Source organism: Ambystoma mexicanum, chromosome 1q (assembly GCF_040938575.1).
Source record: "Ambystoma mexicanum isolate Mex_15411 chromosome 1q, UKY_AmexF1_1, whole genome shotgun sequence".
NCBI classification, from domain to species: domain Eukaryota; kingdom Metazoa; phylum Chordata; class Amphibia; order Caudata; family Ambystomatidae; genus Ambystoma; species Ambystoma mexicanum.
This window is the reverse complement of record NC_090922.1, coordinates 581,893,465-581,907,995: the sequence shown is the minus strand read 5'-3', so window position 1 is coordinate 581,907,995 and position 14,531 is coordinate 581,893,465. Positions and strand designations below refer to the sequence as shown.

The 14,531-nt window shown below is 44.8% G+C and overlaps 1 protein-coding gene across 1 annotated transcript in view; it reads left to right on the top strand.

The window, feature by feature from the left end:
* LOC138521732 (flavin-containing monooxygenase 5-like) overlaps positions 1–14,531 on the top strand; it is a 452,642-nt gene that overhangs the window by 64,896 nt on the left and 373,215 nt on the right. The window contains exon 3 of the mRNA XM_069634778.1: positions 4,548–4,710. Within this exon, the coding sequence (XP_069490879.1) occupies positions 4,548–4,710 (163 nt within the window). The remainder of the gene's footprint in view (positions 1–4,547; positions 4,711–14,531) is intronic.

The window sequence follows — 14,531 nt, the reverse complement described above, 5'->3', positions numbered from 1 at the left end:
TCAAGACTACAAAGGAAGCCATAGCAGCACATAGACTCACTCCGAATGGCATTACCCATGTATCCCCATTCAAAATGTTGAGAGGGAGGAGTGCGGCATCAACACTTATCCCGCCTTGGCTGTCTAAAATAAGAATAGATGAAGAGGTAGATATGGCAGACGTAGTATGGCGCATTACAAGAAACAAGTCACGCATGAAATTGTGGAGTGACAGAAGAAGGAGAACGAAGCAAGCGCCCAGCATCGAAAGAGGGGACTGGGTCAAAATCAAACTACCAAGAAAAGATCAAGACACAGGTTCCCGGTATAGTCAACCCATACAAGTTACTCATAAAGGGACAAATCACGTCCGCACAGAAGACGGGCGCGCGTGGAACTTCGAAAGAGTAGCTTTGTATCAACGCAGACAAGAAAGACTTAAGACTCCAGAAACCCCACGCACTGAAGCAGAAATGGAGGATGTGGGGAATGAAGAACCAGAACCAGGGAGAAGCGATGGAGAGAGAGAAGAATCAGAGAATCAACCGGAAGAACCCTATGTAAGCCCCGAACCGGTTCCGCAGGGACCTTGCCCGGGAACCAGTGAGAGGCCCAGAAGGGAGCATAAAAGACCGGTAAGATTCAATGACTTTGTGTTACAGTGACCCCCCTCCCATTGTGATAAAGGGAGGTGTGTAGAGATGTCGCGAGAGCGCCCGCTCTCGCGAGATCTCGAGCGTAACGAAGCCCCGCCCCCGCGCGCTACGCGCGCATTACGGGACGAGCGGAGGACGCAAGAGGAGCGTCTCCCCGGGCTCCTCCGAGCACGGGAAATCAAGAGGACTTGTGAACCACCGGACACTGCACTCGCAGCCCCATATGTTGTTGGCCACGTTGGCCTTTTGTTAGAGCACCACTGCTAGGGTTATTTGTAAGAACCACCCATGTTTATGCAATAAAGCCTGGTTGGACAACCCGCAGCTTCCTGCCTCCTGAGATTCATTATACTACACCATGCTTTTATGGAAGCCAATGAAATGAGGGGGCAGAGTCAGTAATGAAGTCCCAGTAAAACACTGTGAAATGTCCACAGTCATAATCTGGGGTCACTACAGTGTTTAAAAAAAGAACAGTGAGTTAGACGAAAGGCAGGATAACATACGAGTGTCTTTGAAACTTCACCAAAGCACGATGGAGTCCAAACAGCATACAGTTGAACGAAGGGCCCACTACGTAACTGCACTCCGCGAAGCACTCGAGCCGATGCCCGTGCTTTTATGGAAACTAATGAAATGAAGGGGGCAGAGTCAGTTATTAAGTCCCAGTAAAACGCTGCGAAATGTCCACAATCCAAATCTGGGGTCACGTTGAAAGAAGAGTCCACTGCGTAACTGCACTCAGTGAAGCACTCGAGCCGATGTGTGACATAATCTAGGATAAGATGCAGATGACCAGCATCTTTGGACCCCAGAGACAAGAAAGAAGTGTGGGGGACACTTAAAAACCACTAGACTGTTTTTCATATTTACAATCGTATTTCAACCACGCAGGGAACCTGGACTGAGGCTTAACAGAATCAGACAAAAATGTGCTAAACTAAAGGAGAAGCTATCCTCTTGTTGAAGTTTTAAACTGCTTAGCTTATTTTCGTCCCGCCTGTCATGTTCATTTTAAATCATCTAATAAAACTTGTTTAAAACAAATGTTCTGAGGCTCATGTTAATGAAATGCGTAATTTGACGGCGGGGAGCCATTACGTTTACACTATAACGTAAACGGCTCCACGCTGCCAAATTTCCATAAGTTATACTGCAGGGTGCAACTGTAAAGGGCAAAATGTGGCGTACAAGCGTGCACACTGCTTTTTGCCATTCTTATTTTATTTTTATTTTTATTTTTATTGGCATTTCATGGTTAAACAAATTAAACCTTTCCGTGACATCTTTAATCCAGAAAAAGAGAAAAATAAAAGCTTTATCCCCCCCACACCATATAACTTTTCCATCCAGTCGTAAAATTTGTTAGTTATTTACAAGCAGCCTCCTCAATTTTTTTGAAAATTGCAAATACCAATTTTACCAAAGCCATCGTGATAGAAACCCGCTCTCCCGATAATAACATTTTCCACCATTCCTTTTTTGGGCGGTTGCCATACTTCTGGATTGATTCTGACATCAACAGTACCCTTAGATCAATTACAGCCGGTCATATCATACCCATGTGGTAGAGGGTTTCCACTGAGTTAAGTTCTTTACACAGGCGACATCCCAAGTGACCATCTCCCACCTCCCTTGGTCTCAGAATCTCCCTTGTCAGAAACAAATTCAGTCGTATTCTCAGAAATTGCAATCTGAGATACCAATTGGGGAAAAGCTGCAGGTACTTCGGCAGGCAGTTCAACTTCTTTTCCTCTCCCCACAATTTACCATACAGTTTAAAAGTCCCCCTCTCGTCGTGTATGTGAATCCAATCCCTTCTGTATAGTTTCAAATTTACTCTGTCTGGGTTGCACAACAAGTTAGTGACAGTTTCACCAATTTCATCAAGGCCCATAAGACATGCCCCTTCCCATTCTCGTAGAGATTGTTCAGAGTTACATGTTAGGGCGTTTCGGAGGGTCTTAAAGCCACCACTCGGGTTTTGTTCCCTGCATTTCCTCAGCAGTTGTAGAGTTTTCCACTTCACTATGGTTTACAGCCTGTATCGGGACACTCCTAGACAGGCCCAACACACAAAAAAAGCCTTTGAGACATCCAGATCTTAGCTTTACAGTTCAAAGAAGTATCTGCTCCATACGTTAATATAGGGATCACTTTCATGCTATAAAAACTGACAAGCGGGATCATTGAGAAACCACAAACCTTTTATATGATGATCCGACCCTGGGCTGCTAAATTTTTTGCTTTTCTTCTCAGTAATTTAATTCTAGGGGCATCACTATAGCTTGTATTTAGACAAACTCGCAAGTAGGTTACCTCTTGTAGTTTTTCCCCTCTTAGATGCCAAGACTGTGGAATATTTCTGATCCTTGCAATTGAGTTGCCAAATTTCAATATTCTTGTTTTTGACGGGTTAATCTGCAGCCCATTTGACGAAATATATACCTGCAATGCGTCAAGTTGCCTTCACATTTGCACTCTGCAGTGCAAAATGAGTAAACGCTGCTTGGCATGCCAGCACAAATCAAATCGAAATGAAACGCTCCCCCACATGCTTGCATGTGGGGGAGGGTTTATTTCAATTGTAAACGCTCCCTGCCATGCTCGCATGGCAGGAAGCGTGTACAATGGATCCTTATTGGGTCTGCCTGCTTTATGCTGGTGTGCAATGGATCCCTATGGGGTCCGCCTGCTTTATGCTGGTGCATGAAGCAGGCTTACCCCACAAGAATCTCCAGCATATCACTGGCATGAAAATCCATGCCGGCACAGATGCTGGAGAATTTGTATGGTGGAGAGGAAGGGAGCGGCGGAAATGCAACTTGTGTTCCGCCCCTCCCCTGTATCATGCAAATTATTGACTATGTGGCATGGTGTGATTGAAAGCCGGTAAAGTCTTAATCGAGGATTTTACGCCTTTCAGTCATGTTACGCTACTATGGAACATGAGCTCCTGTGTCTCTTGATCCATCACTGTTTTTAGGCTCTATATTTGTAACAATCGACCTATTTCTCCTTCTCTCTATCTTTATATCACACACCCACACATCTGTCCTCTTGTCTTGCTTCCCTCTTCCTACTGCCTATCTATCTTCATATCCATTTCTCTCTTCCATCTCTCTGGTCTTTCTTTCTCTCTCACTCTTCTTGCTATACCTTTCTCCTCCTTTCTCACCTTCTCAGTTTTATTCTACATCTCTTTCTCCTGCCCCCATTTCATAATTTCGCTATAATAAGCAATTGTTCCTTGCACTCTGCCAATGTTCTTTAGCCTTTCTTTCTCTATACATCTCTTTCCCACTATCTCCCTTCAAAAATGTTTCTGTTCTTTCTTTAAATCTCACTCTTTGGTGCATCACTCTCTTGTTTTCCGAGTCTTTCTAACATGTCTCTTTCATTTCCTCTATGCTTCCCCATCTCATTGTTCTCCAGAGCTCTTTCTTGGTTTTCTATTTCTCTCTCTTGCACCTCTCCATATTTCGCTCCTCCCTCTGCTTCTTGTCTCTCTTTCATCTATCTTAAATTGCTTTCCTCTTTCTATATTGTCCCTGCTCCTGTAGCTTTTTATTTCTCTCTTTTGTCTCATTTGCATTTTTACCTATCTTTCGCTGGTCCGCCTCTTTCTTTCGCAGCTGTGGCATGTTTTCGTTCTGTGGAGCATTCCACTGCCACACACTCCCTCCTGGAGCTGTGCACCTCAGACTGCCTGTCGGGTTTTGCAAACACAGTTACTCAATGAAAAGCCAAGTTTTGAGCCATTTGTTAAAGCTCATATGTACTTTGCTAGCTATTCATGGTTCTTTTTGATCCTAACATGGCAATTGTATTTTTCCTACTGGTAAATTAGAAGACAATTCTCCTCTACGACTTCAGAAGATGCCCACTTTGTGCATTCTTTCTTCCATGCAGACCACTGTGTGCAGCTGTAAACAACGCCCAGACTTCGCCACTACAGGACAATGGGAAGTCATCACAGAGACCGAGGGGAGGCAGAAGTCAGAGATCTTTGATGCAATCTTGGTGTGCAGCGGGCACCATACTTTCCCACACATGCCGCTATATTCTTTCCCAGGTATGTTCCATTGGGCTAAAGTCCTAAACTTGCTTTGTCCATTGCGACTGAATGGTAACTCCATGCAAATAAAATGAGGGGCTTCCTGAATGGAATATAGACTTCACTTGTATGGAACACAGTAGACATCTTTGAACCCCTCAGGAGGAAACATGTAGCCTACTGTATGTGAGTTTGGGCAATATTGCCTGTTTCCTCCCTCGAGGTCCGTAGGTTTCATACATTGCTACTATGTACCACGAGTGTAGTCACTATTTCCACTTTATGCAGACCTTATGCACGTGTGTATAGATTATCTATATTTACATGTATTTGTGAAAACATCTTTAAATAGAGCTAAATTGAGTGTTTCCCCAATGTAAACAAAGTGCATAAAACTACAAAGAAAAGCTTAACTCGCGCTCCACCACTGCTTCACAAGACACACATTAACTATAGCATGCATGTGAGCTACCTAATATTTAGCCCACATGCCAAAAAGCCTCTATAATCAAAATGGACAATGTTGAGATATGCTCCATGAAAGCATGTTTTTTGTGGTTCTATGTAAAGAAATTATGTACAAAGCACCTCTTAGTTCAGCATACTGCCAGGCTAATGTCAACCCGGGCAAATGCCTGTAAGAGCTGTCATCGACCCACATCCCAGTTATGGGCCTCAGTCGAACTGTAAGAGATGAGAACACCTGCTACACCCCTCTACCCCCACAATGGCTGTAAAGCCATTATAATATGTTGATAAAGACAAAGGTTAAATTCAAAAGAAAGCAGCTGGAGAAGGTGCCTGAACTTGGAGTGAGCATTGTTGAGTTGGAATGTTGGCCAAGGGAGGGTCTGAGCACTGAAGTGGAATGTTGGGAGAAAAACAGCACGCCTTCTAACAGTGGTTAGGGCCCTCTGCTGGACCATTGTTTAACATGCCAACATTAAAGAGTTATAATTAAGCTATAATATTGCATTTGTATAGTGCTATGCTGGTGAAATGTAGAACACAGATGGAAACTAGGGTACCCTGAGGATGGTAGTGATGGTTGGATTCCTTCAGGATGGGAGCTATACAGTATGCTAAGTACCTGTTCTCCCATCTACAATCTAGCCCAGGGGTGCCCAACCTTTTGTGCACAATGAGCAGAATTTGGATATCAAATGAAATTGTGAGCAACATCCATTCTTCAACGGAACATACTGGCACGCAGTTGGCGTAAAAATGATTGCAACACAAATTAGAAATGTAATTAACTTTAAGACTGCTAATAGAATATTTTAATTTTATGTTCAACAGTTATCTAGACCACATGCAATTCTAGTAAAGTAAATCTGCAAGGCCTTCAGCTTCATTTGTCAATAAGTGGTTGTTTGCAGGAAATGTTAAGGAACTTGAGTGCTCAATATGACCTATTCTACTCAGATGGGAGCAGTCAAGTTGTTCAAGAATATTGTAGGACTAAATAAACCTTACCAGTGGCTTCAGTTTCTCGAGCTAAATATTTTAAAGAAATGTAGTGCTAATGTTTGGACAGTGAAATTGGTCACAAATGGAAGATTGATTTTCAGGTGTACTTTGGAATTCTGCCCGGGGATTTTCTGGGATCTTTAGTGGTGCATTCCTAAGCATACAAGACCAGTAATACTGTTTCTCAGTCATTGATTACTGTATTGTGGACTTTGTTTTATTCAGGAATGTTATGAAATGTTGTATTTCTGATTGAACAGAGAGTGATCAATATCCACTTGAGTTAATTTTCCAATGGCATGGGGTAGATGCAAAGAAGATGTCTGACAGCCAGAGGGACTGGTTAGCTATGCCTAACCCTGACAAGGAGACATTGGAAAGAACTACTATTTCACAAGAAATCAAGATATCCTCTTGAACCTGTTAAACAGTTCAGAGGCCACAAAGGAAAGTGGCAGTTTGTTTTTTGGTTGAAACTATCCGGGACAGAGCTATCGGCAAATGCTGAGGTCCAGGTTATAGAAAGGGATGCCCCATGGCTCGATGCAGAATGTAGAATCTCCAATAGAAATTGGAATCAGGATTTAATGAGTTATATGTACACGGCTGGCCAGATCTATAGTTTCAAAAGGGCATATAATAACTGCTAAAAGACAAAAAAGAATGTATTGAGAAATAATGGGATCTTTTTCCAATGACATCGAAATGTGTAATGCAATTGTCAAGACAGGCATAACGCCATCTGCTTGAACAAGTAGTCCCTGGACCACCAGCCCCCCTCCCCGCTTATAGGCCAATTTCTGTACTCGACATTAGCAGTAAGATAGTTTCCAAATGTGTGTTGCTCAGACTGGAAGAGTAGGCTCAAAGTAACCATATTTTGAAGCCATCCAAAGCAGGTTTTTCTGGGTAGGGCTTAGGAGAGAGTACCACTGTTTCCCTCCGGGAACCATCATGGAGAATTGTGGTAAGGTTAAGGGAGGGAGATTATGTGTGGCTTTTTTCAGATTTGGAGAAACCATTTGATTTGATTGATAGAAACATCTTTTGGCATTATTTGCATTTTATTGGGTCCTTAGTTGTTTATTAAATATGATCTGAAAGTCACACGCAGACATCTCATCGTCTGTCCCATATGCAAGATGGGGGAATATACACTGTTTGTCCCCCCACCAATATAGGTGAAAAGAAGAGATGTCAGTTGGCCCCAATGTATTCCTTTTAGGCTTTTATTCTAGTACTTCACTCTGGAAAGTTACCCCACCCTCTCTGAAGGATACAATTTATAGCATGCTTCTTTATGCCGATGACACAGACATTTTGGACTTAATGCCGGCATATCTTCAATAGGGCTTGCTATACGCAAATTCCCATTTTGGGAGCAATGGTTATAAATGAAATATGACCAAATGATGTTGTTCGGGAAAAGGGTGAAACCTTGTAGCTGGTTTTTAAATTAATGTAGAGATGAGGAGGTAGTCTCAAATGTATTTGAGCCTACTCTTCTCAAAGAGCGGTGCTTGGGTCAATCATTTTAAGAAGACAGCTGAAAGGGCATCATTAAGGTTTAAAAGGCTTTTTAACATTTTTATTTCAAGCCTGGGGCATTCAGATAGGACAAGTGCCTGGAGTTATATAAGGCCAAGGTATATTCTTGATTTTTTATGGCAGCAAAATCTGGGGTGCGTTGAACTGTCATGCCATGGAGGGGTTGCAAAATAAATTCCTGTGCCAAATAGCAGGTCTCCTTCCAAGTAGCGCCTTATGAGCTGAATTAGGAGTGTACAGTTTGAAGGTGTTGGCCAAGTTAAGATTTTTTACTTATTTTTTTACAGCACATCTGGGATTTTTTGGAAATCATTAAGGGAATTTCAGTGTAAGTGTGATTGCAGATTCCCCTGATAAAGAAGAATTCTTGTGATACAGGGGATTGTAAGGCACCGTCCATTCTTATAGGGGGTGGTATATAACCAAATTTGGCACATTACGTCAACGCAAAATAGCTCTTCAAGCAAGAGATGTCCGATTGGGAGAGAGGTACATATCCAAAATATACATAAGCTGCCCTCTTTAGCTTTAAATACACACTTACGTATACATATTAGTCGACAAAGGAGAAATCTGTGAAATAAGATCCCCCAGAATGCAGTAGGCCCATGCTAAAGGTACGTTTACATTTACCCAACCCTCAATAAATGAAGAAGGTGTGCATAAGGAAGCACAAAGTGTCCCTGCAAAATAGGGGTCAATGAATATTTGGTTCAATATCTGTTAATTTGTCATTGTTTCAGTAATTGGCACAAGTGTGGGCATGCACAGAAGCTATGTTTTATGTAATTAAGTGTAAGGGTCAGGTTTCTATATATAGCTTGTTTGAATATGTTAAAGCTGCTTTTTTTTATTTTGGGTGTGTTCTATGTGAATTTTTATAAAATATGATACATGTTTTCAAATGTTGCTAACTTAATGGAGAAAAATGATTAAATAAATATTGATTGAGTAATACTGGTCATTAAATAGTAGGCTTTACAGATCACTTCACTGGGTCTTTGGAGGTTACCCCCTAAGGATTATTTTGGCATGTAATGTTAGTAGTAGTGTATGTTAAAGCACCTGGGGCCTGTTCCATTGGTGAAAAGGTGGTTTGGAATATCAATACTATTTTTCTGAAGGATTTGGAGCCTCTTTTCACTGCCCAAAAGGAGTTTTACACAAAACCTGGTCGCAAACATTGGCCAAAACATTGAGCATTTGACAACCACTTCATAGAGATGTTTGGTGGTGTTAACTAGGTTTTTGGATGAATTGTCTTGTTAATTTAAACTTATTAACAGTAACTTCATTGGATTTTAATATAAATCAAATTAATTATGAAAAATGTGGCATGCATTTGCCTTATCTGTCTATCATCCACATGCCAGATGGACATCAAGGGTAACAAGTTTTCACTAGGCCACTATGTAATAATAAATATCAGTGACACTAAAAGTAATATTTGAGATAACTATCAAATGCAAACCTCACTTGTACAAAAAGCAGAGCCAGCAAACTATTTAATAAAGGGAAGTTGAGTATGCATGACACTTATTTGTCCATTATCCTCCTGCTACAAAGGAACACAATGTGCCTCATTAAGAGGTGGGCGGTAAGGGGTTAACAGTGCCAGAGCTGTTAACTCCATACCGTCTTATTACGAGGTCTGCTCGCGGGACCCGCTCTGGACGTCTGGTTTTACCAGACGTTCTTAGCGGGTCCCGCGAGCGGCCCAGCATGCTAACAACTTGCATTTTTCTGCATTTTCTTGCTTTCATCTAAGCATTCCCCTGTAGGTGGTGCCTGATCATCACTCTTGCAGGGAGCATGTTTGAAAAGACATTTATTTTACTGTGCAGGGTTACTCTGAGCCTGTCCCCACCCCATGTGTGAGTGCATGGATGTATACGCCATGAGGAGTAAGGTGTGTGGTCTGAGAGCTGTTAGTATGGATTTCTAAACTCTGCTTTGGTGAACAGAAGTTTAGGAGGCCACCCTTGTTAGTGAAACAGGGAACACTTCTGTGAAGTTAGCCAGGACAGTTCAAGGTAGCTTGGAGTAGTGGGGGTGATCTGAAATCTTGGATGAGCACACACACAGTAGGATGACAAGAATTACCCTTAGACAGTAGTATATTAAAATATACACTTTATTAGGCCCACTAATTAACACAAGTGAATACAGAAAAGCACTTTAATATCACTACTCAAATACAAATTATGTAAAATATATGTACTTGTGGTCAATGTGGTAAAGTGCGGATTCCTGCCAAATCCTGTAAGGAAGGAAAACAGACTAATTTGATCACATTGACAAACTTCAGAGATGGATAACCCTAACTTTATAAGTCCAGCCCTACTTAGATTGGAGCCTTGTGCTCAATGTTAGATGTGCATGTAAAATTGCTACGTCGTGCGTAAAGACACAAAGTTCAATGGGGTGAAAAGTTAGAGTGAGGATTCTGAAGTGTAGAAAACCAGTTCCAAGAGTCAGGGAATGATCTGTTGTGGAGAAAAAAGCTATTCCCAACATTCGGACGGCTTTAGGAAGCAGAGGCCACTGAAGCCAAGGCAAGGACCACAAGGGATCCTTTGTGCGTAAAAATGCAATGGATGAACTAGGGGCCACTGGTAAGTGGTATGATTACTCACCGCCCTTAGCTCACTCCGAGTCCAAACCTGGTCTGCAGAGAGTCGCCTGGAGTACGAAACCCCATCCTTGGTTTAGGTTCAAAGTGCACAGGCGCTGCGGCTGCAGATGTGGGTCGGTTTACAACAGGAGCTGTATCTCTCTCAATTGCAGGACAAAGAAAGCATGATGCAGCTGGTCTCAGGGCACTTGAAGTAAAACAGGAAAGTCACCAGGAGTGACCGTCACTGTCGCACAGTGACACAGGTGCACCCAAGTCTTGCGGTCTGATGCACACTTCTTTCGTCAGCTGAGAACAACAATTGGCAAGAAGGTGCTTTGCAGTGCGAACTAGGATTCCCCAAAGCTCGAGACAAAAGTCAATAAAACGACGCTCCAACACGGGTGCAAAGGTACAAGCTGGACATCCAATGTAGGGCCCAGGGACACTTCCGAGAAGGCTAGTTTGCAGGTCAACAAGGAGGCACCGAGAGTGATTGGTCCCACCACTCTAAGGAGTTGAAGTGTCTTTGCAGGCCTTCAGAGATCGAGCACAAAGCAGGGGTCTACCGGGACAACAGCGGGCTCAGGGTGCCAACCTTCTTCTGCACAGTTCCAGATAGTCCTTGGATCTGCTGGACTCTTCTGGATAATTGGCTTTGTCTATAGGTTGATTCAGACCTATTGGTGATCTGCAGGTCTGCATTCAGGACCCCTCCTCATATCCACAAGCCCAGTGAAGCAGTGGTCCAATCAGCGACCGCTGCAGCTCTCATTTTCTTGTTCACACCAGACATCTTGGTACCAGTAGTGTGGAATGGGACGACCGTCCCAGCCCACTTCCTTGGTGCCTACACACGTGACATGCATTTGCTTGTGAAAGAAAGCGGCGACTTTCGCAGGTGTATGCATGTCCAAATAAGGACTCCCGGGTCACAAAGATCATGAGAAAGGCCAACAGAAAAAATGGCCAAAGGAGAAGACAAAAGACCTCATGGCATGGTCATGACGGACATAAGCCACAGTCATGAGCCAAATGCGGTAAGTGCAGTATGGCTCAGTAAAAGAAAGTTAATAGAAATACATGAAAAAGCTTCTGCTGTCACCAATCTACTCCCAGGCAGTAGTCCAGTTACCAAAAAATCCTTAGTGGATGACTAGGGCCCAAAAATGCAAGGATCTCATTGCACAGTACGGTAATGTACTTTTGCGCAGTGAAATACAGTTGCCAAAAGTGGCAACAAAGTCGAAAGACTAAGAGAAACAACGTTTCTCAGTACTGACTATCTGAAGGACAAGTCAGTTTCTCCATAATGATGAGCAACAGCCCAGTGGAGTGCAGCTGAAAGCTGTGCTCCACTGGAAAAATTCAGAACAGGAAGCAGCAACACAAGCAATACGTTTGAGGCTCGACAAATATAGAGGTGAAATAGCAGTAATTTGAATGTTCCCTAACAAGAGCCATTTAATATCATTGAATAAAAAACAGTTTTCTGCCAAGAGCAGGTTATGGTCATTGGGCCATTAGTTTTGTGCACTTCTGAATCAAATTTTTTGGTCGATGAGCCATTCAATGTTGAGTCGCTGGAAAACATGCACTTTGATTAGCAAATATGCCCAGAAATTGTGGTTGGCTTGCACCTAAACACTAGTTGCCAAAGTAGGTTTGATGCAATGCATAAGGGACATGATGTGTCTGATAGTTATGCACGCACAGTACATATGTGCAACGAGTTTGCTGTGGTGGTAGGGTTCGTAGCAATATATCTTGGTGGGCGATATATTAAATGTCTACTATATTCCAAGGTGAATGAATAGTGTACCCTGATAGTGGCATTACTCGAGGCCTAGGGCATGTTAAATGTTAATAAATACGATGTTGTGCTATGAGCAGACTATGATGGCGTGTCACAGTTTTTGTTTGTGGAAGAGTATCCGATAATTGATGATTACTGACAGATGGGGGGGCCATGCTAAACAATGTGTATTAATTGTTGTGGATGGACCTGACATCTTGTGTTTCTTCCCATGATGCACCCCCATCATTTGCGATATCGCACATAGTCTGCATCTAGGTTCTCTATTATGTCCCAAAATTCCAGTTCCATGTGATAATGTTGCCTGGGGAAAAAGTTGGCAGGTAGGCGACTTTTTTTCCTGCACCCATAAAAGCCTTCCCCCTACATATTCTAGGATGGATATTATTTACTATTATATGCTCCTGTCCTAGAACATTTAGGGAACGTGCATAATTGGGGAAATGCTTCTCCATGGCTACCTTTTCCCAGGCGACTTCATCACTAGATTACAAAATTCCCAGGTAGTTTGGTACAAAATGATAGTGTACAGTTAAGGGTAGTTTCCGCTTTATATATTTACTTATGGAAATACGAAACGTCCCTATATTACTACTTAAACTCAAAACAACTCTCTCCTCTAGAGAGTCACACTAACAGGGTAATTCATAGAATTTCGCAGAAAAGTGTCGCAAGCGGCTGGCGCAGAGTGTCCGCGTGCGATTGTCTGCGCCAGGCACGTGCGCTAAAACCGATTTCCGCGCACAGCGTATTCATGGATTTTAGGCTCCCAAACCAGCCGTGGCGCAGAGTATCGCAGCGACCCTGCAGCAGCGCCAGTAACGCCCCCAAGAACGCCCTCGCGCAAGGAAAAGCCATCAAAATTGCTAAATCATCGCAAAGGGCTGCGCTAACCCTGGACCAGTTTACAGGGCTGCCAAACAAGGAACGCAAAGTGGGTAACGTGCATATCAGGGGTACGCGTGAAGTTATACACGCGATTAGCCAGGGTACGTGTATTACAGGGGTACACGGGAAGTTTTACACGCGATTCGGCTGGGTACGTGTATCACAGGGGTGCGCGGGAATTCTCACATGCGAATTGGCCAGGTACGTGTATTACAGGGGTGCGCGGGAATTATCACACGCGATTTGGCTTGGTACGTGTATTACAGGGGTGCGTGGGAAGTTACACACGCGATTAGGCTGGGTGGGTCCTCACAGGTGTTCCCTGTACACCCTCCACGGCCCCTGCAGGCAGCCAACAAAACAGGGGACTACCCTGCACACCTGCTCATGTCCCCCTGCACCCCGACCCCCCAGCAGTGCAGGGGCACCCTCCACCAGGCCCCCACTCATGTCTCCCACCACCCCCACCCCCCAGCCACCAGGGGCACCCTCCACCAGGCCCCCACTCATGTCTACCACCACCCCCACCCCCCAGCAGGGCAGGGGCACCCTCCACCAGGCCCCCACTCATGTCTCCCACCACCCCCACCCCCCAGCAGTGCAGGGGCACCCTCCACCAGGCCCCCACTCATGTCTCCCACCACCCCCACCGCCCAGCAGTGCAGGGGCAGCCTCCACCAGGCCCCCACCCATGTCTCCCACCACCCCCACCCCCCCAGTCACCAGGGGCACCCTCCACCAGGCCCCCACTCATGTCTCCCAGCGTGCTACGTGTATTTCAGGGGTTCGCGTGAAGTTCCTCACGCGATCGGGCCTGGGGGAGCGGGCTACGTGTATTCCAGGGGTGCGTGAGAAGTTCCACATGCGATTGGCCTGGGCGCGTGTATTTCAGGGGTGCGCGGGAAGTTCCACACGCGAATAGCCTGGGCGCGTGTATTTCAGGGGTGCGCGGGAAGTTCCACACGCGAATAGCCTGGGCGCGTGTATTTCAGGGGTGCGCGGGAAGTTCCACACGCGAATAGCCTGGGCGCGTGTATTTCAGGGGTGCGCGGGAAGTTTTACACGCGATTTCAGCAGGGTACGTGTATTTCAGGGGTGCGCGGGAAGTTCCACACGCGAATAGCCTGGGCGCGTGTATTTCAGGGGTGCGCGGGAAGTTCCACACGCGAATAGCCTGGGCGCGTGTATTTCAGGGGTGCGCGGGAAGCTTTACACGCGATTTCAGCAGGGTACGTGTATTTCAGGGGTGCGCGGGAAGTTTTACACGCGATTTCAGCAGGGTACGTGTATTTCAGGGTTGCGCGGGAAGTTCCTCACGCGATCGGGCCTGGGGGAGCGGGCTACGTGTATTCCAGGGGTGCGTGAGAAGTTCCACATGCGATTGGCCTGGGCGCGTGTATTTCAGGGGTGCGCGGGAAGTTCCACACGCGAATAGCCTGGGCGCGTGTATTTCAGGGGTGCGCGGGAAGTTCCACACGCGAATAGCCTGGGCGCGTGTATTTC